This window comes from Cherax quadricarinatus, chromosome 38 (assembly GCF_038502225.1).
Source record: "Cherax quadricarinatus isolate ZL_2023a chromosome 38, ASM3850222v1, whole genome shotgun sequence".
Classification (NCBI taxonomy): domain Eukaryota; kingdom Metazoa; phylum Arthropoda; class Malacostraca; order Decapoda; family Parastacidae; genus Cherax; species Cherax quadricarinatus.
The window spans coordinates 3,791,125-3,813,129 of NC_091329.1; the positions used below are offsets into that span (position 1 = coordinate 3,791,125).

The 22,005-nt window shown below is 38.7% G+C and overlaps 1 protein-coding gene across 2 annotated transcripts in view; it reads right to left on the reverse strand.

Annotated features, from left to right (window-relative positions):
* Positions 1 to 5,671: 5,671 nt before the first annotated feature.
* LOC128692985 (uncharacterized) overlaps positions 5,672 to 22,005 on the reverse strand; it is a 42,326-nt gene continuing 25,992 nt past the window's right edge. For both annotated transcript variants that reach the window (XM_070092019.1, XM_053782403.2), the window contains exons 2-3: positions 14,300 to 14,422; positions 5,672 to 8,869 (exon numbers count right to left, since the gene is read on the reverse strand). In XM_070092019.1, coding sequence (XP_069948120.1) covers positions 7,343 to 8,869; positions 14,300 to 14,335 — 1,563 coding nt within the window. In that variant the 5' untranslated portion in view covers positions 14,336 to 14,422 and the 3' untranslated portion in view covers positions 5,672 to 7,342. The remainder of the gene's footprint in view (positions 8,870 to 14,299; positions 14,423 to 22,005) is intronic.

Here is a 22,005-nt window from a genome sequence, read left to right on the forward strand (position 1 = left end):
ACTCTGTGATGAATTGAAAAGGGGTAGAACACCCAACTTCAGATGGTGAAAAAGCCTGGAAGTTTCATTCATTGCTGTCACTTACACTGTTTATTAAAATGCTGGAAGCTCTAACATATTGTTAACACTGGCACACCTCATACTTGACTAAATTAAGCCAAACCCACCTCATGACACAGCCATCAAGTGCATAAGTGCGTATGCACCTGGAGAAGAGCTCTACCTGATGCCATTTCCACACTCACCTGAACTATGTACATTTTGTTAGGTTGTCACCCAAGTTTTACAATTCACTCTCATTTATACAGTATATATTGTTGATCTCATTCCTGTACGTATATGTTAGAAGTGATCAAGTTCCTATGACAAAAAAGATACTGTATACAGAAAAGCAGTGACAAGTCAAATAGTTATCAGTTGAATTAGTGATGATGTTAATACAGAATAAACCTTTCATACAATTTATTAGTAATGAATACGTCCAGCTTATAAATCAAGGACTACATACGTTAGATGTATTCATTATTATTACAGTGTGCGGAAGTTTTACGATATGTCGGCAGAACAAGTCACACTTGACCTGACCTGATTCTGTTAGCTCTTAGGCATCTTTTCAGGGGTGCCTGGTTTGGCCAACCCATAAACTTCTACTAATTCTTAAGCATTGAGAATGACTGACATATCATGAAAGTGTTTGGAATTTGTTAACTTTCATTGTGGTCCAACTGCAGAAATATATTGTATCTTATATGCAGTTAAGATTATCCTTAAGTTTACCTTTTACTTTCTAATTTTAATATAGCAGCTACAATTAAGATACGTTTTATTCTACTACTTAGTTTTTAAAATTTACGTGATTATCATTACTGTACTGTAAATGTGCTATACTGTACTTAAAATCTTAGTCTAACATTTCCAAAATACTACCAGAAAAAATCAAACCACATTCAAGTATTGCAATGCCATATTTAGGATCATTCTTTTCAATTTACTTATGCTACTTACTTAACTAAAATTATGTAAAGTTTTTTAATTAAGAAAAGTATGATACACACCATGGGAGATGGGCCCTTAAATATCACAATACAGAACAAAAATATACTATGTCAGTTGACATCTAATTGTTCCCCCACAAATAAAAAAATGTCCCATGAAAAATTCTTACAAATTTTCTTATAATGACGTGGGTCATATGAATCAAAGGTGTTGCTTATCCATTACAGTTTTTTTTTTTTTTAACAAGTCGGCTGTCTCCCACCAAGGCAAGGTGACCAAAAAAGAAAGAAAATCCCCATTACAGATGTACCTTTATAAATCAAATAATACACTCGTCACATCGCAGTAGCCGACAGGGATTACCAACAGATCCCTGGCAGTCTTCAAGCTGGCACTGGACAAGCACCTAAAGTCGGTACCTGACCAGCCGGGCTGTGGCTCGTACGTTGGTCTGTGTGCAGCCAGTAGTAACAGCCTGGTTGATCAGGCTCTGATCCACCAGGAGGCCTGGTCACAGACCGGGCCGTGGGGGCGTTGACCCCCGGAACTCTCTCCAGGTAAACTCCAGATACAGGTGTACCTTTATAAATCAAATAATACACTCAAAGTCACATCGCAGTAGATGACAGCAGAGGCTCATACAACCTTGTACTGCTCCTATAAGTTGACATTCAAACACTGCCAATAAAATTTACATGCTAATGCTAACTTTAACATCAGGCTGAAATACAAGGGATCCAGGAAGTCAAAAAATCACATACTTTATACAAAACTACTCTCACACTACACTCTTACATATACCAGGATGGTAGTAAAACACTACTCTCTAATCAGTTGCTAAGACAGTGCTCTACTTAACCAGGGAAGAAATCTGTGAATACTTAAGCAGGAGTACAGTATACTGCATGATAAATTACTTTCTGTATCACTATAAATCTGATATTCCAACCCAGTATGTCCTCCAGGGTAATGACTGGAAAGGTATGGCGATACTGACATCATGTGATAAAGAAACATATGCACGGTTCAAGATATTCATTGAGGAAATGTTTTGCCACAAGTGACTTCTTCAGTCCTAGGACTGTGAAACATTTCCTCAATAAGTGTATTGAACTATGTGTCTTTACCTCCATGGTAATACTGCTTGGAATGCAAGTATACATGCCATACAGAAATATATGACTAACATCACACATAACAGGTTCTATCCATAATCCATCAAAAAACATCATGCTCTATCCAAGCCATGATGGCCAACTCTAGAAACCATTTACCAATACTCTGCGAAATGCTTAGCCTGACGGTCTCCAGCTCTGCACATGCCATAGTATGAAACACATGCACCATAGCAAACACCACAATTGCAGTAAAATCCAGCTTCACTACCCAGCAGAAAGTATACACATTACCACCCCAACAACCATCACAATAAACCAAGAAATGCCACATATATATACTATATACGTATTTCTTTCCTCAAATAAAATATAACAACCACCTGAATCTCTTTTAACACCTCTAATGTTAATGGGTAGACACCGGACACAGTAAATGCATAAACACAATATGTTTGCTGATACATACTAAGATTAACCCTTTCAGGGTCCAAGGCCCAAATCTGGAGTCACGCACCAGTGTCCAAGAATTTTCAAAAAAAAAATTTGTTATTTTTTCTTATGAAATCGTAGAGAATCTTTTTGTGAAGGTAATAAAACAAAAAGTACGAAATTTGGTGGAAAATTGACGAAATTATGCTCTCGCGAATTTTGATGTGTCAGCGATATTTACGAATCGGCGATTTTGCCGACTTTGACTCCCATTTTAGGCCAATTACATTATTCCAAACAACCAAATTCTTAGCTATTTCACTAGTATTACTTCTATTCTATCGATTGAGCACAAGAAATCGCCAAATCAACTGTTTCAACTACAAAATAAAGTGATCGGAAATTGTTAATTTGGCCAATTTAACACAAAGTTCAAAATATTCCAATTTCAAAATAGGGTCCAGAATGAACAATGTAGGCATTCCTTGCACTAAACTAACATTTCCTCTGTTCATTAGTTATGTTTTGAGGCTTTACAAATAAATTCCATTTTGATTTTTTATTCACATAATGAATTTTTATTCACACCAAAAAATAGAAGATTTACTGTTATGCAATACTGTAATAATTGTATAAATATCATCACCATATTTGTGAATGTATATTAGACCCACCAGCTGACGTGTATTAGACGTGTGAGGTCGTTTGTTTACTCTTGAACATCGGCAAAAATTTAACATTTCCGCTACTTTGAGCTCAGTTTCAAGCCATTTCCAATGCTAAAACCAATCAAAATCATCTCTATTTCTGTAATATGTCTTCCATTCTATCAAATGAGACCAAGAAATCGCAAATACAACTATAAAAAACATACGAAAAAACACTGCAAAGTTGCTGTTTTAATCGAAAAATCATGATTTCATTTTTTTTCTCTCATTATACACAGTGTGCTGCAGGATCTGTTTTATGTGGTGCACACATACCACATAAATGTATTCTCTCATATCTAGGCCCAAATGTACCACTCACAGTTTATCAGAGTGAGCTGAGCTCATGGCGTAGATCTACGGTTTGGACCCTGAACGTAAAGCCGTAGATCTACGGGACGGACCCTGAAAGGGTTAATAGGTCAAAGGTCTTTCTGACAGCCCAGCAACATTATCATAGACCAACAAAGAATTTGCTACTCATTCAGCCTGAAAAATCATAAGAATAACTAGACTGCAAAGATTCAGATGTATTCACAACCACTAGCTTTGCAATGATTCACTGGAAATATATCTTAGTCACCTTGACCATACAACATGGATATCAATGGATGTATTCAGATATTTATTGCCATACAAATAACATGGACAGTCTCCTCTGCCACAGCATCAAAATAATTGCTTAGGTACAGTCAAAATCATAGGATTGTCTACACAGGAAAAAAGTGATGTGAACACACAGTCACAACCATCCCCCAATGCATATATAGATTGCCAGGTTGCCATACTGTAGGGAAAACAAGGTAAACAAAGCAAAGCATCCCTGTCGCAAAGCCAAAAATTTTATCATCCACAAACCCTGGGACTATAGCTCAAGAAACAGACATGTCTTGTGTATGACCCCGAATACAAGTTCCTCTGCCTGCACAGTAAATAAATGAAAGGATGATCACCCTAAAGAGCATAATCAATTAGCCTGTACATAAGCTACTTCAAAATCCATCTCAGTTAGTGTATCCAAACCACGAATCATTTATTCCTGAGGCTCTGGCAATATCGGGTAGATTATCAATAAGAGGAAACTGCAGGAACAGGCAACAACAGTGCCATTCTACTCAAGCAATCAGTGACAATGGATTTTTCACAGGAATAGAACTGGTTTGCCTAGGTTTTGTAATCTGGGAAATGTACATAGTGAGAGTTGTGTCGGTTTTCTAAACCATTCATCACATAAATGAAAACTGCTATCCATGGTGCTCAAATTTGGATGTCCTGCAAGGTGCCTATTTCAATACTATGTACAAGTCCATATCCCTTTTTCCAAAATTCTGAAATTCGAAAAGTTCCGAAAACCGAAGTTTTTTCGTGGAGCGTGGAGCGTCAGTCATCTCAACATAACTCCAATGCCACCATGTAGCAGCATGACCCAACACCAACAGCCAGAGTGGCAGGTGTCAGTTGTGTATCAGCGCTTGTAGTGTTCAAACGTACATCTGCTGTTCGCTGATATTTTGTTTTTGCTTTTTACATTGTGATTGTGTCTATAATTATCCCATTATTTCCCTGCCTCGGTGGGAGACGACCGACTTGTTGAAAAAAAAAAAAAAAAAAAAAATTCATTAATCAATATATTACTCTATAAATAAACCATAGTAGCATTTGTAGTCTTTATTTATCCCACTTAATGTGAGTATTCATACATTTTTGCTGCAGTGTTAATGTTTGATTAAGGGATGCTGCCCTAGACCCCACCTTCGTTCTGAAATTCGAAAAATTCTGAAATCTGAAACACTACTGACCCCAAGGGTTTCTGATAAAGGGATGTGGACCTGTACTACTTTGTGGGAGATAAAATATCTTTTCTTAACTTTTCCTCTTCCATCCCCATGAACATACGTATTTCAAACATGAACCGAAGTATAATACATTACGGTACTTAGATAAATGTACTAATCTTCCAGAAGAATTGCTCACAAAAGAACCTGATGTACCCAGCTCAACATTCGGTCACAAGTCTCTGCGACCTTCTGTATCACTGATACTCTCTTCCAATGAAGAACATACTAAATGTTTGGCCCATGCTAGAAAGATGGTATTTTTTTATGTAAAATGGGCAGCAACTTATCTCTCAGACACAATCAATTATTTATCTGTAATTCAACCCCAGCTATGTTGACTTTCTTGTCAACAGGAATTAACATACGTGAATCTTCATCTCAAACTCTTAAGAGTGCCAAGTCAAAGCTCTGAAACAAAAAACAATTATGGACAGCCAATGAAACAATATCTGCTCTGTCCAAAGCTCAGGCAGCAAAAATAAATTATTAAAACATCTGTGAGGCTAATATGACTCTCACGTAGTATATTAACCTTACTCTTAATATCACAACTGTGATTTTATGAAAAAATAAAATAAGTATATTATAACAAATAATCCATATATTTGCTGTTAAAATAAAAATATTATTACTTATCAAACAAACCATTATTTAATTATGAAATACAACTTCAATATCACTGTAGCTCCTATGATAATGTAAACGTAATGTAAAATGAAGATCCTATGATAATGTAAAGCAAAATAAAACTGTACACATCGTGCAGCACACTATGACAATTGTATGAGTAACTCACTATAATGTCTATTTGTGACTGCAGGAGACATTAAGATAACTGTAATATTTTATAATTTTTTTTCATAATTCTCTTCCTGAAACCTTGAAATTTAACCCTTAAACTGTCCAAACGTAGATGCACGTTTGCTCGCGTAGCACTCCAAACGTAGATCTATTTTTTTTTACATTGTTTCCTGTGGAGAAAATCAAGGTTGGAGCGCTACGCGTGTAAACGTAGATCTACGTTTGGACAGTTTAAGGGTTAAAATTAGGTAATGGCATAGTATTTTTTAAGGAAATTTTTAGATTCTTTAAAAAAAAAAAAAAAATCTGCAGTAATGCATGGCACTGATAAAAGTTTCAGCAAACTCTGCCAATAAGACATAAAAAGTATAATAAAAACTGCAAAACCTTGTTTATGTCCCAGTTAAATGCTACAAAGAAGAAAAACAGTACATCTTCCTCTTTTTAACCAAACACTGAACTTCACAGCTCAGATGCTCTGATACACTAAGATTAGTGTTTATGCAGTATTATAAAATTTTAATTTTTTAGTAGGCATCTACTACAGCAATGACTGAAAAGACACTGAATACTGTATTCATGCTTTAATGGGTTTAGCACTTAGTTATGATTATAATAATAATAATTTATGCTTTAAAAGAGCAACCTGGGTTTTTTGCATTCTACTGTATTTCCAAAATGTTTTTGTGATAAATAACAAAATCTCTACAGTTACATTCCACCCTTAACCTGTCCAAACGTAGGTCTACGATTGCGCACGTAGTACTCCAACCTTGATTTTCTCCATAAGAAAGAAAGGAAAAAAACGTAGATCTACGTTTGGACAGTTTAGGGTTAAGCAAATTTTTACAACTGAAAACATACTTCTTCAAAACACATGTGGATACTGGTATTATTACTAAAGTAAATTCCAAATCAAATATAATGACTATTTGATTTGGAATTTACTTTAGTGTAATAGCAATACACTTATATAAGAAGAAAATAAAAGAGCACATTTGGATACTACAGTAGGACCCCCATATCCGCAAGTGCGGTATCCGCTGTTTCAGTTAACCCTTAATTTTGCTTAATAATGACCTCAAAGTTCAAAGAGAAGCTATGAATTGTTTCTTATCAGTTAAAAAGTACTAATTCTTGAGTTACTGCATATAATTTATCAATTAAACATTATAACAGGTATATGTCAATGAAAAATGACTTATATACAGGGTTCGCTAATATCCGCTGTTTCGGTATCTGCAGCAGGTCCTTGGAACATAACCCCTACGGATATGGGGGTCCTACTGTATTACAAAAGCATATTTCAAATCAAATAGATGGTTTACTTAAGTTTCAATGTTTTAATCTTTTTAATTACGTGTAGCATCTTCTTTTTAACAAATCTCAGTGAATTATAAAAATCGTAATACGTAATTAACCCAAATAACCTCTCGGAATGCAGATGACATGATCAGGCTCCACGGTTGTCTGAGAAAGGCATCATGACTGGCATAACAGGTACAATCACATACTGTACCTGGCCTGGCTGTGTTGGCCATAATGAATCTCTAAATGTGATAGGCTCAGGACTTACTGGAGGAGAGTTTACTGGCGATCCTGGTAACGATGTTTCCGGAGATCGAGGAGTTAATGCTAACGTTGAAGGGTGCCTTATGCCACTTGAAATCTGCACAGCAGTTCGCTTTGATGAACTCTCTTGCTGTCCAAGAGAACGTTTGATAGCTTTGGTGGCTCTCAGTGCAGGACAAGCAGGCAGACCACATTCAGAATTATTACACGAAGAAACATGCATGCGCAAGAGGCCTGAATATAAGCGCAACACAAAGCATGAATGGCGGGCAGCTACAACATGACGACGAACACGACGAAACATTAGGCACACAGGTGTGCATGATGTTGCTTGGCATGATGCACTATGAGCAAATTCACGCAGCAGAAAATCCTTGCGACCTTGGTTTGAAATCCACTTCAGTACTTGTGAGAGTCTTTGGGCAGCAGTTTCACAGCCTTCCTTATCATCAGCTGAAATCTGTGCTGCTAAATTCCTCTGAGTAGATGATTCAGAAATAACTTGATCTAGTCTGTCAGCTTCTGCAGCAGACTGGTTGTCAACTTCTTTATCATCTACATGTGGTTTCCTGTCAATTTCTTTGTCATCTACAACAGACTTACTGTCAACTTGTTTGTCATCTATGGCAGACATATTCACTTTAGGTTGCTGCCTAGCAACACTTTCAGTGGAATCACCTGGGTCACTCAGATTCTTCTTCTGCTCACTTGAATCCTTAGCTTGAGCCTCCATTTGCTCTGGCATGTTTGATATCTTCTCATCTGCAATATCCACACAGTCAGCATTTACAGATTTACTAGCTGAAGCAGTTCCATTAATGCCACTTAAGTTTTTAAGGGTCTCTGGCATGTGACCAGAAGGCTTTGAAAGTGCTGTTAAAATTGTCTTCAACTGTAAGCTTCGGTAGTGAATTTTCTGACTACCACGAGATCCTAGACGGCACTTCAGGGCCTTCGGGAATAAACATCTTATAAGACGTGCAAGTACTGGGGTTGTTAAAGGTTCTTTACCAGTTTCCTTGCAGTATGCTTTGTAAGCTTCATCAACAGAGTTCAATGATATCACACTTGATACAGTGTTAATGAACATCAGATTGTTAAGAAGCCAATGCTTACCATCCTCCATCTTCTGCTGGGCCTCACTACGGGTACCATTCCTGCGACGAATGCCTAGAAGAGCATCTTGTTCATTATCTGCAGCTGCAGTGGGTGTTTCTACATCAAAAGCTGAGTTATCACCTGTGGCTTTTAAATTATCACCTTCGTCTACAATGATTAATTCTCCATCACTAGTATCATCAGAATCATTCTGGAAGGCTAAGTTGGCAAAACTTTGTTGTTCACCACTACAGGAGATGTCCAAAATATCTGCATTCTCATCACTTGGATCCTGGTTCTCATCTTTATCCTGAAAAGAAATTAATCATTTTAAAACAGATATGAGAACATGGAGGGGAAGGGGATGATTTCTGAGGTTCAAAACAGTTAGGGATATTATGTACTTCTTTTATTTTAAAATAAGTGTACACCATATTAAATGCATGCAATAGAATAAGGAGAAATTTACCCTTTAGTATGCTTTTGTTGAATTAAAAGAACGTACTATAAAGAAGAGGATAGCAAAAAAAAAAAAAATTAAACTTTAAGAAATAAACACAGTATTTTTTATAAGAGGTTGGCAAGACTGAAGAATGAGAAAATGAGTACTGTAAATAGGGGGTCAAGAAGACCAAGAACAGAAGCAACAGTAAAGTAATCATATACAGTATCTCATAATCTGTGTTGTATTTTTGGCAAAATGCCTCTCCTGGCCTCTCCAATATAAACCCTCCACTTAAACTTCTCCTTGACAGCTACAACAAAACACAGTCACAATATGTACAAGGTATAAGGCACTCTTCAACATCCCTTGTGTCAGTCTCACACTATGCAAAAATACAATGCATATAAAGGGCCCGAAGATCTGGAATTCACTATCTGAATCAGCAAAGGATCCCCTGACTACTTAAAAATTTAGGACTTTGCTTAAAAATCATCTCATCTTTCAATATTGACCAAACCAACCTAAACAACTTCTAATCAGTTTGAAGCAACTCTCCCAATATTATATTTTATGACCTCTAGTCTATTAAACATCTGCCAATCCATGAAATATTACTGTTTGAACCATTATTTGTAATATTGTTTATTGTAATATGTGCAACTTTCAAGATTATTGTTCTTATAAACCTCCACCTTGGCTACCTCCCATTAGCATTAACCCTTTGACTGTCGCAAACCCAAATCCTGAGGTGTCTCCTGGTGTCGCAAAATATTCGAAAAAAAAATTATTTTTTTCTTATGAAATGATATAGAATCTTTTCCTGATGATAATGACACCAAAAGTACGAAATTTGATGGAAAACTTATGGAATTACGCTCTTGCAAAGTTAGCGACCTCAGCGATATTTACGAATAGGCTATTTCGCCCACTTTGAGCCTTATTGTCAGCTAATTCCATTGTTCTAGTCGACCAAACTCATAGCTATTTCTTTAGAACTCCATTTGTTCTATCGACTGAGCACAAGAAACTGCCCATTTACCAATTTTAACTACCCAAGAAAGTGGTCAGAAATTGGCAATTTGGCCAATTTAATGCAAATTAAAAAAATATGCCAATTTCAAAATAGGATCCAGAATGAACAATGCAGACATTCCTGGCTCTAAAATAACATTTTTTTTGTCATTAGTCACGTCTCCAGGCCCCTCTGATATTACTCTTGCTTTCTATTTTGAATTTTTATTCAAACAAAAAACAAAAGATTTACTGTTATGCAGACTACTGCAATATTGTAATAATTGTATAAATAATGTCAGCCCATTCATGACTGCATATTAGAATGGCTAGTTGGACATTTATTGGACAATGACGTCATTTGTTTATGCATGAACATTGGCAAAAATCAAACATTTCCCCTACTTTGAGCTCCATTTCAAGGTCCTTTTCATAGTAAAACCAACCAAAATCATCTCCATTTCTGTAATATGTTTTTCATTCTATCAAATGAGACCAAGAAAACGAGAATACAACCATAAATACTATAAAAAAATACATCTCAAGTTCAGCATTTTAATCCAGAAACATGGTTGGAGTTTTTTCTCTCATTATACACTGTGTGCTGCAGGATTTTTTTTATACAGTGCACACTGACCACACAGATCCATTCTCTTACGTGTGGGCCTACCAGCTTTCTCCTGCTCGATTTGAAGCCGCTAGAATTTTTGAGTATATATACGTCAAACACATTGGCTCATAAGACATATATATACGACCGAAACAATCAAAGGGTTAAAATTAAATACTCTAATACAAATTAACCACTCTTATCTTGTCTAGATTTAAGTAGTTATTACGTACTGTACTAGGATTAGTCTGCCTGAAATGCCTCGACATGATTACCTGGAGTTTACCTGGAGAGAGTTTCGGGGGTCAACGCCCCCGCGGCCCGGTCTGTGACCAGGCCTCCTGGTGGATCAGCGCCTGATCAACCAGGCTGTTGCTGCTGGCTGCACGCAAACCAACGTACGAGCCACAGCCCGGCTGATCAGGAACTGACTTTAGTTGCTTGTCCAGTGCCAGCTTGAAGACTGCCAGGGGTCTGTTGGTAATCCCCCTTATGTGTGCTGGGAGGCAGTTGAACAGTCTCGGGCCCCTGACACTTATTGTATGGTCTCTTAACGTGCTAGTGACACCCCTGCTTTTCATTGGGGGGATGGTGCATCGTCTGCCAAGTCTTTTGCTTTCGTAGTGAGTGATTTTCGTGTGCAAGTTTGGTACTAGTCCCTCTAGGATTTTCCAGGTGTATATAATCATGTATCTCTCCCTCCTGCGTTCCAGGGAATACAGGTTTAGAAACCTCAAGCGCTCCCAGTAATTGAGGTGTTTTATCTCCGTTATGCGCGCCGTGAAAGTTCTCTGTACATTTTCTAGGTCGGCAATTTCACCTGCCTTGAAAGGTGCTGTTAGAGTGCAGCAATATTCCAGCCTAGATAGAACAAGTGACCTGAAGAGTGTCATCATGGGCTTGGCCTCCCTAGTTTTGAAGGTTCTCATTATCCATCCTGTCATTTTTCTAGCAGATGCGATTGATACAATGTTATGGTCCTTGAAGGTGAGATCCTCCGACATAATCACTCCTAGGTCTTTGACGTTGGTGTTTCGCTCTATTTTGTGGCCAGAATTTGTTTTGTACTCTGATGAAGATTTAATTTCCTCATGTTTACCATATCTGAGTAATTGAAATTTCTCATCGTTGAACTTCATATTGTTTTCTGCAGCCCACTGAAAGATTTGGTTGATGTCCGCCTGGAGCCTTTCAGTGTCTGCAATGGAAGACACTGTCATGCAGATTCGGGTGTCATCTGCAAAGGAAGACACGGTGCTGTGGCTGACATCCTTGTCTATGTCGGATATGAGGATGAGGAACAAGATGGGAGCTAGTACTGTGCCTTGTGGGACAGAGCTTTTCACCGTAGCTGCCTCGGACTTTACTCTGTTGACGACTACTCTCTGTGTTCTGTTAGTGAGGAAATTATAGATCCATCGACCGACTTTTCCTGTTATTCCTTTAGCGCGCATTTTGTGCGCTATTACGCCATGGTCACACTTGTCGAAGGCTTTTGCAAAGTCTGTATATATTACATCTGCATTCTTTTTGTCTTCTAGTGCATTTAGGACCTTGTCGTAGTGATCCAGTAGTTGAGACAGACAGGAGCGACCTGTTCTAAACCCATGTTGCCCTGGGTTGTGTAACTGATGGGTTTCTAGATGGGTGGTGATCTTGCTTCTTAGGACCCTTTCAAAGATTTTTATGATATGGGATGTTAGTGCTATTGGTCTGTAGTTCTTTGCTGTTGCTTTACTGCCCCCTTTGTGGAGTGGGGCTATGTCTGTTGTTTTTAGTAACTGAGGGACGACCCCCGTGTCCATGCTCCCTCTCCATAGGATGGAAAAGGCTCGTGATAGTGGCTTTCTTTGTACTTGGCAAAACAAAGAAATAAAATCTTTATCTTTTATAGTCTTCTGAGTATAGTGTATTCTTTGATTTTTATTTTACACAAATAAATTTTACAGGCTAGTTGTTATCCTACCACAGTTCATTTCACAGCCCAGCCCTAAGGTATACTACCACCCCGTAGGATGCTACTCACAACAGTCAACTAATACGCAGGTACCTACTTACTGCTAGAAGAACAGGGGTAGCAGGTGTAAGAAAACACGACCAACATTTCTACCCGTACTGAGGACTGAACCACAGACATTCAGTATGTGAGCTGAGTGTGCTGCCAACCAAGCAATGGGACACTGTCTGTTTCTTAGACAATCTTTTCCCCTCTAGGGATGTTCTTTGATGCTGGTGAGGGCTCTAGAACCAAAGGACTCTACTTTTCTTTCCCTTCCCTTCCTTGGATCAAACCTAACTGCATCTCATTTCCCAAGTGGTGTATGATCCTAACGGGTTTAACTCTTCCCTCTAAGTATAATAAAATTACTGCAATGATAATTTAGACAATTTCTTTATTTTGCTGTTTTACCAATTAATTTCATGGAATATGTACATCTTTGTCTCACTTTCTCATGAAATTTAACCCTTACTGCTCATTAGGAAATTGGCTAGATCATATGATATTAAAACAATATGTACCCTGCATGGGCAAGAAAGGGAAGATCAATGCAAAAAATCCCGTATCTTTAGATCAAAGGTGTCTAATACAAACAAGTTTATGAATAAGACATATGTTACCCCTCAATATCTTCACTGAGAAGCATTTTACCTACCAGAGTTTCATCAGTCTAATGACTTGATGTAGCTCCTATTGAGCAGAACATCTCTCAATAAAGATGCCCAAATGATGCACATGTATCTTATTTGATAAAAACCCTTGGAAAAACACCAGTTTTCAAGAAAACTCTAGTACCTGCTAAAAGTATTCAGGTGTTGGGTAAAGGGTACCTGCACAAGTGTGGTGTATCTAACGAAGTTAACTGAAAGGACAGTTTAGACATATAGACAGTTTAGATGTTGATGCTAGATCACTGACCTATTTAGTCACACTCTTCATTAGGATACTAAGGCAGGTGAAGTTTAAGCACAAGTTGTTTGGAAGTTATGTACGTATACAAGACCTTTTACAGTTGCTTCCTTTAAACAAATGGACTGTAAGTGGCATTTAGTCCTAAGTTATGACAGATAACATGAATTTTCATATCAATAAATATAAAGAATTTTAACTGATTACAAATCGTACAAGAAAAACAAATTGACAATACAGTAATAAAGTGTAAATATTTGCTCTAAACTGACATACAGTGGTACCTTGGGATACAAACTTGATTCATTCCAGAAGGCCGTTCGAGTGCCAATACTGAACGAATTTGTTCCCATAAGGAATAATGTAAATTAGATTAATCCATTTCAGACCCCCAAAAATACACTTACAAAAGCACTTACATATATACGCTTACATAACTGTTCGAGTTTTGTGCTGTTTGTATCCCGAGGTACCACTGTACTGTACTGTAATTCAACACGATTTTTTTCCAAAGAGTAACTGAACAATGTACTACTGAAAAGCAAAATCTTGCAACATAAAATTACCAAAGCAAAGACTTTTGCAGCTCAGAATTCCACCAGAAAATTTTATGAGGGGAAGGGAGGGGCCCTTGCAAAAGCCATTGGCTGCTTATCAAAATTCCCCAGGAAAAAGTTATAAGTGACACCCCTAACAAGTCACTGACTTCTCATAAATTCTGAAGCCACTAAAGTTATTGCTGACACAAATACAGATAAATACTAACCTCAGGCAGTTCCTGGGATGACAGCTGTTGTGGCATGTATCCATGCTCTCCATTGTAACTTTGACATATCCCGATCAACTGGGTACTGGTTGTTGAAGCAGCAGAAACAGAAGCAGGATTGTCCTATGGGGTTTCCATACATATGTGAATATATTCGTCACAAATGAGATAAAAGATGTTTAACAATTTAAAGCTACCTGGGATAATTCAGCTATATTTTTTTTCATTTACATTCAGATTCAAGAATGCTAAATTAACAAAAAAAAAAAGAAAAAAAAAAAAGAGGTAAACCCTGGATATAACGGAGTTTAGAAATACGGGATAAAACCTACTGGGTCAACTGAATTGGAAATGTAACAGATTAAGTCCACTGGGTACAGAATTCTCCATTACAGTTACAATTACTGCAAAACAATCTCATCTTGATCAATACAATCACAAATACAGGTTATCCAACCCCCCCCCCCATTAGTCCATTATATCAAGAGTTTTTTACATCTAAATTTAAACCTTAAGTCTGTCATCAAAATAGTGTTGAAAGTCTGGGGCACCAACACAGGCTGTATAACTGAAAGCTCACATTCCACTATCTACATTTCTCCTTTATTTTGTCTAATATAAATTCATAATTTTCTCTCTCTCTAGACACAATTAAATAAAGGCAGGCAGCAAACAGCAACTACACTCTGACCAAAGTACAGGTGGGGACTGAACTCATGGCTAGTGAGTCACTAGCCATGAGTTCAATCCCCACCCATACCATGGTTTGTTTACAATTGTGTAACTACACTCTGGCTGTACCTTTCTCAAGAATGTCACTTCATCTGAGATCTTTCATTCCTAAAATGATTCAAGTATGAAATACACTTGCACAGCATAACAACACCAATGAAATAAAGACAGATGACCAAATGAAATTGCTGGCCCCACAGCTGACTCCAATTTAATTCATTTTCATACAATTTCCTCCTGTTCCCATGACTTGGTTGCTATCGCACTCAGCTCACACACTGAGGTCCGTGGTTCAATCCCTGGTATGGGTGAAAACATTAAGCAAGCTTCCTTAAGACACCTGCTGTTCCTGTTCACCTAGTAGTAAATAGGTACCTGGGTGTTAGCCGACTGGTATGAGTCACACCCTGGGGACAAAATTAACCTAATTTGTCTGAAATGCTCTACATAACAAAGGGCTTCCTATAGTATAGTGGTATATCAGTAATGTCAGCTAGGTCTCTAAAAGCTGTACATGTATCTATAGAAATAATGATTATAATTATTATTATTATTTGTATGATCTCATAACAATAAAAAGGCTTTCAAATAAGGTGCAAGCTCTTAGCTTGTAAATAGAGATAGGAATTCTTAACCTAACCCTGTAAAAAATACTTTTGAAAGAGAAAGAGAGAGTACTCGCATACATTTTTGTACTCATCTATTTGTGGATGCAGGGGTCGAGTCATACCTCCTGGCCCACTTCTTTGCTGGTTGTTACTAGGTCCACTCTCTCCCTGCTCCAAGAGCTTTATCATACCTCTTCTTAAAGCCATGTATGGATCCTGCCTCCACTACATACCTCTCCAGATTGTTACACTTCCTGACAACTGTGCGACCCCGTGGCCTGGCTGGCAAAGCTCTCACTCCACACGCGGAGGGCCCGGGTTCAATTCCCGGCGAGGTGGAAACATTTTGACTTGTTAATAATAATCATCTAATTCTACACTTTATCACATTCAAGAATATAGTACATGGTTTTTAAGCACAACACATGTCGTTGAGTCAAAAAGAAACACTACCTTACACTTGCACAACAGGGTCGGCACTGCATCAGCAACAGTGTTCTCTCTACCTAGCGTGCAGCATCTTATCTTGGACATGTGTGCATGCACATAACAGCCAAACACCAAGTCGCTGGAACTGTGAAGCGCACAGTTCCATACAAGGATTTTTGTAATTTTTTTCATGTACTAGGGGATGGCTACTGACATTAAGCTTAAGGATTATGTAATGTACAAGTACGTATAAAGAAAGAATTAAAGTAAAACTCATTATATTGAATGTTATCGATAATATCGAGTGATAATAGGGGGTGCTGCAGTTTCGCAGTGCCTATACACGAGCCGCCACTGACGCTTGACCAGGTGTGGGTTCCATACTGGTGCTGCATATGTCAGCATAGTTGCTGATCCCTGTATTCCCTGTATTATATAGCATAGCATATTAGTATCCTCCATGTGCTTTAGACACGAGATCCCTCGTAGGCCTTTGGCTTGGAGTGACGTCATAGGGATTCACATGGGCAGTGATCCCTCTGTCCCGGTCTCACTCGGCGGCAGACCTACAGTGCGTGAACAGGCTTGGCACCGGGCTCCATCTCTCATCTCAGTCTGACAATACACCTACCATCCTACAAGTGTGTCTACCTTATCCTACGAAATCTCCATTCAAGAACCCTTTACGATAAATGGTGACAGCGGTGAGCCTGTAATTCTGACGATTACAGCGATTTCTGGAGATAAAATTGTCGACCAGCAAGACGGCCATTTCGTGTTACCAGTAGGCCTACCGAGGTTCACCCCATCCAGCTACCTCAAGCCAGCTACTCTACCAGCTTCTACATTATTCACTGGTCAGTCTCTTTGTATTAGTGTTAACTGCTTTTGCATTACTCCCGAGGGGTTGACCCGAGTTTGCAAAATAAGCCAGTTTCCAGTCTGTGGTGGGGGAGTCAGAACAACCGAGCCCAGTCCAGCCTAGCCTACTCCATCCAATTATTTTGCCTGCCAAGCCAGCTTCCACCCCTGCTGTGCTCCTCGTGTGAAGTTATCAAGCTATTCTGTGTGAAGGGTTAAGATAAGCCAGCTAGCAACTAACCCAGGTGTCTTACCCCAGTACTCAGGCAAGCCACGTGACTAGTCTTCATCGCTTGTGATTCAAGTTCCAAGCATTCTGAGTGCTCCTTGTCATCCTTGTGGTGTTGTAGTATTTCGTGGGTTTATTTTAAGCAAGTCGGCTTAGAATTATCTTTGCGGCAGTGTGGGTTTTCTCAGTGAGGCTTACGACGTTCAACCCATAAGCCCAGCCACTCACGATCACGTGTGTCGCACCATTGCCGGTCTCAGACGCCTTGCTCAGCCATTACCCACAAACCCAACTAAAGTCGGCCATTACAACTCGCCTACCTCATCAGTGTTTTGGTGCACTGCTAAGGGTTGTAGCACCATATTTTAAGGACCACATAGGGGGTCAAGAGCTAGAGTGTGTTCGCGCCATCTTTATAAAGCCTCCTGTGTGTTGTCTCTCGCCGATTTAAGCGCAATTCTACGATCATCTGTGCAGAGGACAGCAGCAAGACGATATAAACAATCCATCAATCTCATTTTTTTCAAGTGTTACAGCGATAATATTTTTTTTTAGAGACATTTGCGAGTGTTGAGACATTTCTTTTGTGTTCCCAGTGAATTTTTCTCTTAGTGACATTCAGTGACTCTTGATCAGACTCAGTGTTTATCATGTACTGATTGCATTAATTTCTTTTAATCTCCTTAATTCAGTGTTAATTTTCGTGTATTATTTTATATCTGTTGTGTTGTGTTTCTTTTTATACACACTTGAAGTAAGTACTTAGTGTTTCCTTTGTTGTGTGTGCAACATATGAGCAGTATAGAACTTGTGTTTAAACTTCAGAATTCCAGTGAATTAACTCAGTAAATTTTTCACCTCATATTCTGCATCACAAATCAGTGTTGTCTGTTATTTTTTTTTCTTCCTAGCAATTGTGTATTTTTGTTTGTTCCCTGTGTGTTGAACATTCTTGTGTTCATATTCCTTTATTCAGCCAGTGTTTAATTTGTCTTATTTCCACAGACAATAGTGCCATTTTTTAAAAGACCCAGCAAGAGCTCATATTTACAAAATTTTTCACACATCGTTTCATTGCAAGAAAATTCTAGTATTGTGTTTATGTTGATGTGTTCTGCATCACTGTAAGTGTTCAACCCTCTGTTTTGTTATGTATTTTTTGCATCTATTATTTTTTTTCATGTTTTATTGAACAAATTCACTCTTAGTGCAATTTTTAAATTCTCCTTCTAAAGTAAATTGTTCTTTTGCTTGTTGTTTAAGTGCAGTTAAGAGTTAAAGTGTTCATTCCTTGATATATTTCTTTTCTTGTGTGTTATAATTTTTATTATTGCACATAGACTCATTTTGCAATAATTCTTGTGCAAATATTGTGTTGCTATTAAAGTTTTTCTTGCAGGAAATTTTATGCAGTGTTGTGCAATACAGTTTATTACAGTGCAGTTTCTTATGCTCTGTTCTGTGCATAGTATTTTATTCTGTCTGTCATTTTAATTTTTATTTCAGTGAATTGTGTGTTTGTTTTAATTTTTGCACAAGTTTATTGAGTCCATTCTATTATTTTATTGTGTATTTTCCTTGTTGCATTGAAAGTAAAGACAACTCACTGTGCCATTTATTCAATTTAAAGTAAAAGTTGAGCATATTAGATTTGAGCAAAGTACAAGTTCTCTTGATTTTCAGTGTTTGTTAAGTTGCATATTCTTCTTGTGTGAGTTCTTTGCTTACTGTGTAACTTGTCAATTTTTAATTACTTATGCAGAATAGTTAAGCATTTTTTTCCATTTAAGCTTACTGTGTCATTCTCTCTATTTTTTTCTTGACTTATGCCCTTCAGTATTTTCACTGAGAAGATGTCCCAGTCACTTTTGAACGTTCACTTAGTGTATCATTCCAGTCAAAGTCAATATGAATCAGTCCACAGTACCAACATTCCCTTACTGACTGAAAGACAATATCTAGCCCTTGAGCAATGTGTTTGTTCTCACAGCTTGTATCTGAGATTTGTTAAAGTGCTGCTAAATGTGAAGTTCAGATTAAGTTCCTATAGATCCACGAATTACTTATTAACGTAGCCGAGCGGTCAGGCACTAGTAATTCTGTCACTCCCATCTGTGTTCCACCTATACCTTCAGACTTGCAGGATAGTGTTCCGTTGCCTCAAGTGTCCGGGGACACTCAGACTGCCTTGAGTGCACAGCCTATCCCTGCAATGACTGCTAGTTCGAGTAGTAGTTTCTCCACAGGGGATGCCTTGTCAGAAAACGATTACTTGCAACTAGTAATGCCATCTCTTGTTGATGTGACATGCTGTCTGCAGAAAGACGTCTCTGTTACAGCTAGTGTTCTCACTAGAGTGTCTGTTGTTGTTCCTAATGTTCCAGATGGTGATCCCATCCTAGTTGACAGTAATCAGTGCATTGTAAGAAGTTATTTCTCGAATAACTTTCACATGTTAACGTTTGTAAGTGTAGTTTCTTTATAGCTGATACCTCGTGTCACTGTGTGCGACTCAGATTGAATATCAGCATTGTTCACCGTGTTCATTTCTTTTCTCCTGTGTTTGCAGTTTGAGATAGTAGATTCGTTCTCCCTTGCTCATATTGCGTGTTATAGCGTTAATTTTTTCAACCGGGGGGAGTCATCCACTCCACCGAGTTTGTTCTTTCCTCCAGTAAGGAAGAACTGTTACCTTTATTCCAGAACAAACAGCCTACTGGAAGGTTAGCCAGATGGACCTTGACTATCCAAGAGTTCAATCCCACTTTTGAACATTTACCTGGCAAGTCAAATGTAGTCGCTGATGCTTTATCGCGACACGTTAGTGTAGTTACTGCAGATCCTCCATTTACTGTCGAGGATGTCAAAACTGCCCAAAGAACCGATCCCTTGTGTTCTGGTGTGATTCGATTCCTGCTCCAGGAAGATCTTATTCTTACTGTGAAGCCACCAGTACCCATTAGTGACTTTGTATTGAGCCAAGAATTACTGTATCGAATAGTCGAGTTGAGTACTCCTAGCAGACGAGTTAGTAATTCCACAGTCACTAGTGATTGTAGTTGTATTTTTTGTAGATACTCCTTCAGATCTCTCTCAGTCAAGGCATGTGTTAGCCATTGCAGAGGAATTCGATCCTCCCAGAGATGATAACCATTCTGCATATGTAAACCTTACCCTCGCAGAATTGGGTTTAAATGTACATAGTCTGTATAATTAGATGTCCGAGATGAATGAAATTAATAACTGTGTGTTTTGTTATTAGCTGATCAGTTTGTCAGAAATTTTCGTGTTCACGTTCCCTCCGTATTCTGAGAATTAACAGTCTAGATTTGTGTGCACCGAATCTGCCTTTCTGTTAAACACTTCTTTGTATATAATTATTCTTCCTCAGAATCCGTAGAGTGCATGAATACAGATCGATCGATCAATTCCATCCATATTGTATAATGATTTGTACTTATAGTTTGTAATGATTACGTTAACACCCATTACGTCAAAATCATGTTGTACCATCCATTAGTTCTAAGTTATATATGCATTTGTTATTGTATAGAATCAGCCCAGATCCGCCTGCCTGTTCAGCCTATAGATAGTAGTGTATGTCGGGACGACATACGTAACATGACCGAGCTGTCAGCATAGTTGCTGATCCCTGTATTCCCTGTATTATATAGCATAGCATATTAGTATCCTCCATGTGCTTTAGACACGAGATCCCTCGTAGGCCTTTGGCTTGGAGTGACGTCATAGGGATTCACATGGGCAGTGATCCCTCTGTCCCGGTCTCACTCGGCGGCAGACCTACAGTGCGTGAACAGGCTTGGCACCGGGCTCCATCTCTCATCTCAGTCTGACAATACACCTACCATCCTACAAGTGTGTCTACCTTATCCTACGAAATCTCCATTCAAGAACCCTTTACGATACATACTCCAACATAGGCCTGACATGCACAGTGTACAGTGTGTCCTGAATGACCCCTTATTCAGGTGTTGAAGTGCTATTCTTTGGTTTGCTAGGCACCCACTTGCTGCAGCAGCTCTTTGGTTGATGTGTCTGCAGTCTTCTTTGACCTTCCCCAATCTTCATGACTTTACACTTGGTGGGGTTAAACTCCAGGAGCCAGTTGTTGGACCAGACTCGCAGGGTGTCCAGATCCTATGTAGTCCTACTTGATCCTTGTCCACTTGAATTCTCTGCATTAGCTTCACATCCTCTGTGAACACGGACAACTCTGAATCTACCCCTTCCGTCGTGTCATTCACATATACCAGAAACAGCACTGGCCCTAGGTCTGACCCTTATGGAACACCGCTCATCACAAGTGCCCACTCTGACACCTCGTCATGTACTATCACTCATTTCCTTTCTGTCAAGTATTCCCCGATCCATTGAAGTGCTTTTCCTATTATTACCTCCTGCTCCTCTAGCTTTTGCCCTGATCTCTTGTGCTGAACTGTCGAAAGCCTTATGGTCCAAAAAAATGCAGTCTACCCACTAGGGAGGCCAAGCCCATGATGACACTCTTCAGGTCACTTGTTCTATCTAGGCTGGAATATTGATGCACACTAACTGCACCTTTCAAGGCAGGTGAAATTGCCGACCTAGAAAATGTACAGAGAACTTTCACGGCGCGCATAACGGAGATAAAACACCTCAATTACTGGGAGCGCTTGAGGTTCCTAAACCTGTATTCCCTGGAACGCAGGAGGGAGAGATACATGATTATATACACCTGGAAAATCCTAGAGGGACTAGTACCAAACTTGCACACGAAAGTCACTCACTACGAAAGCAAAAGACTTGGCAGACGATGCACCATCCCCCCAATGAAAAGCAGGGGTGTC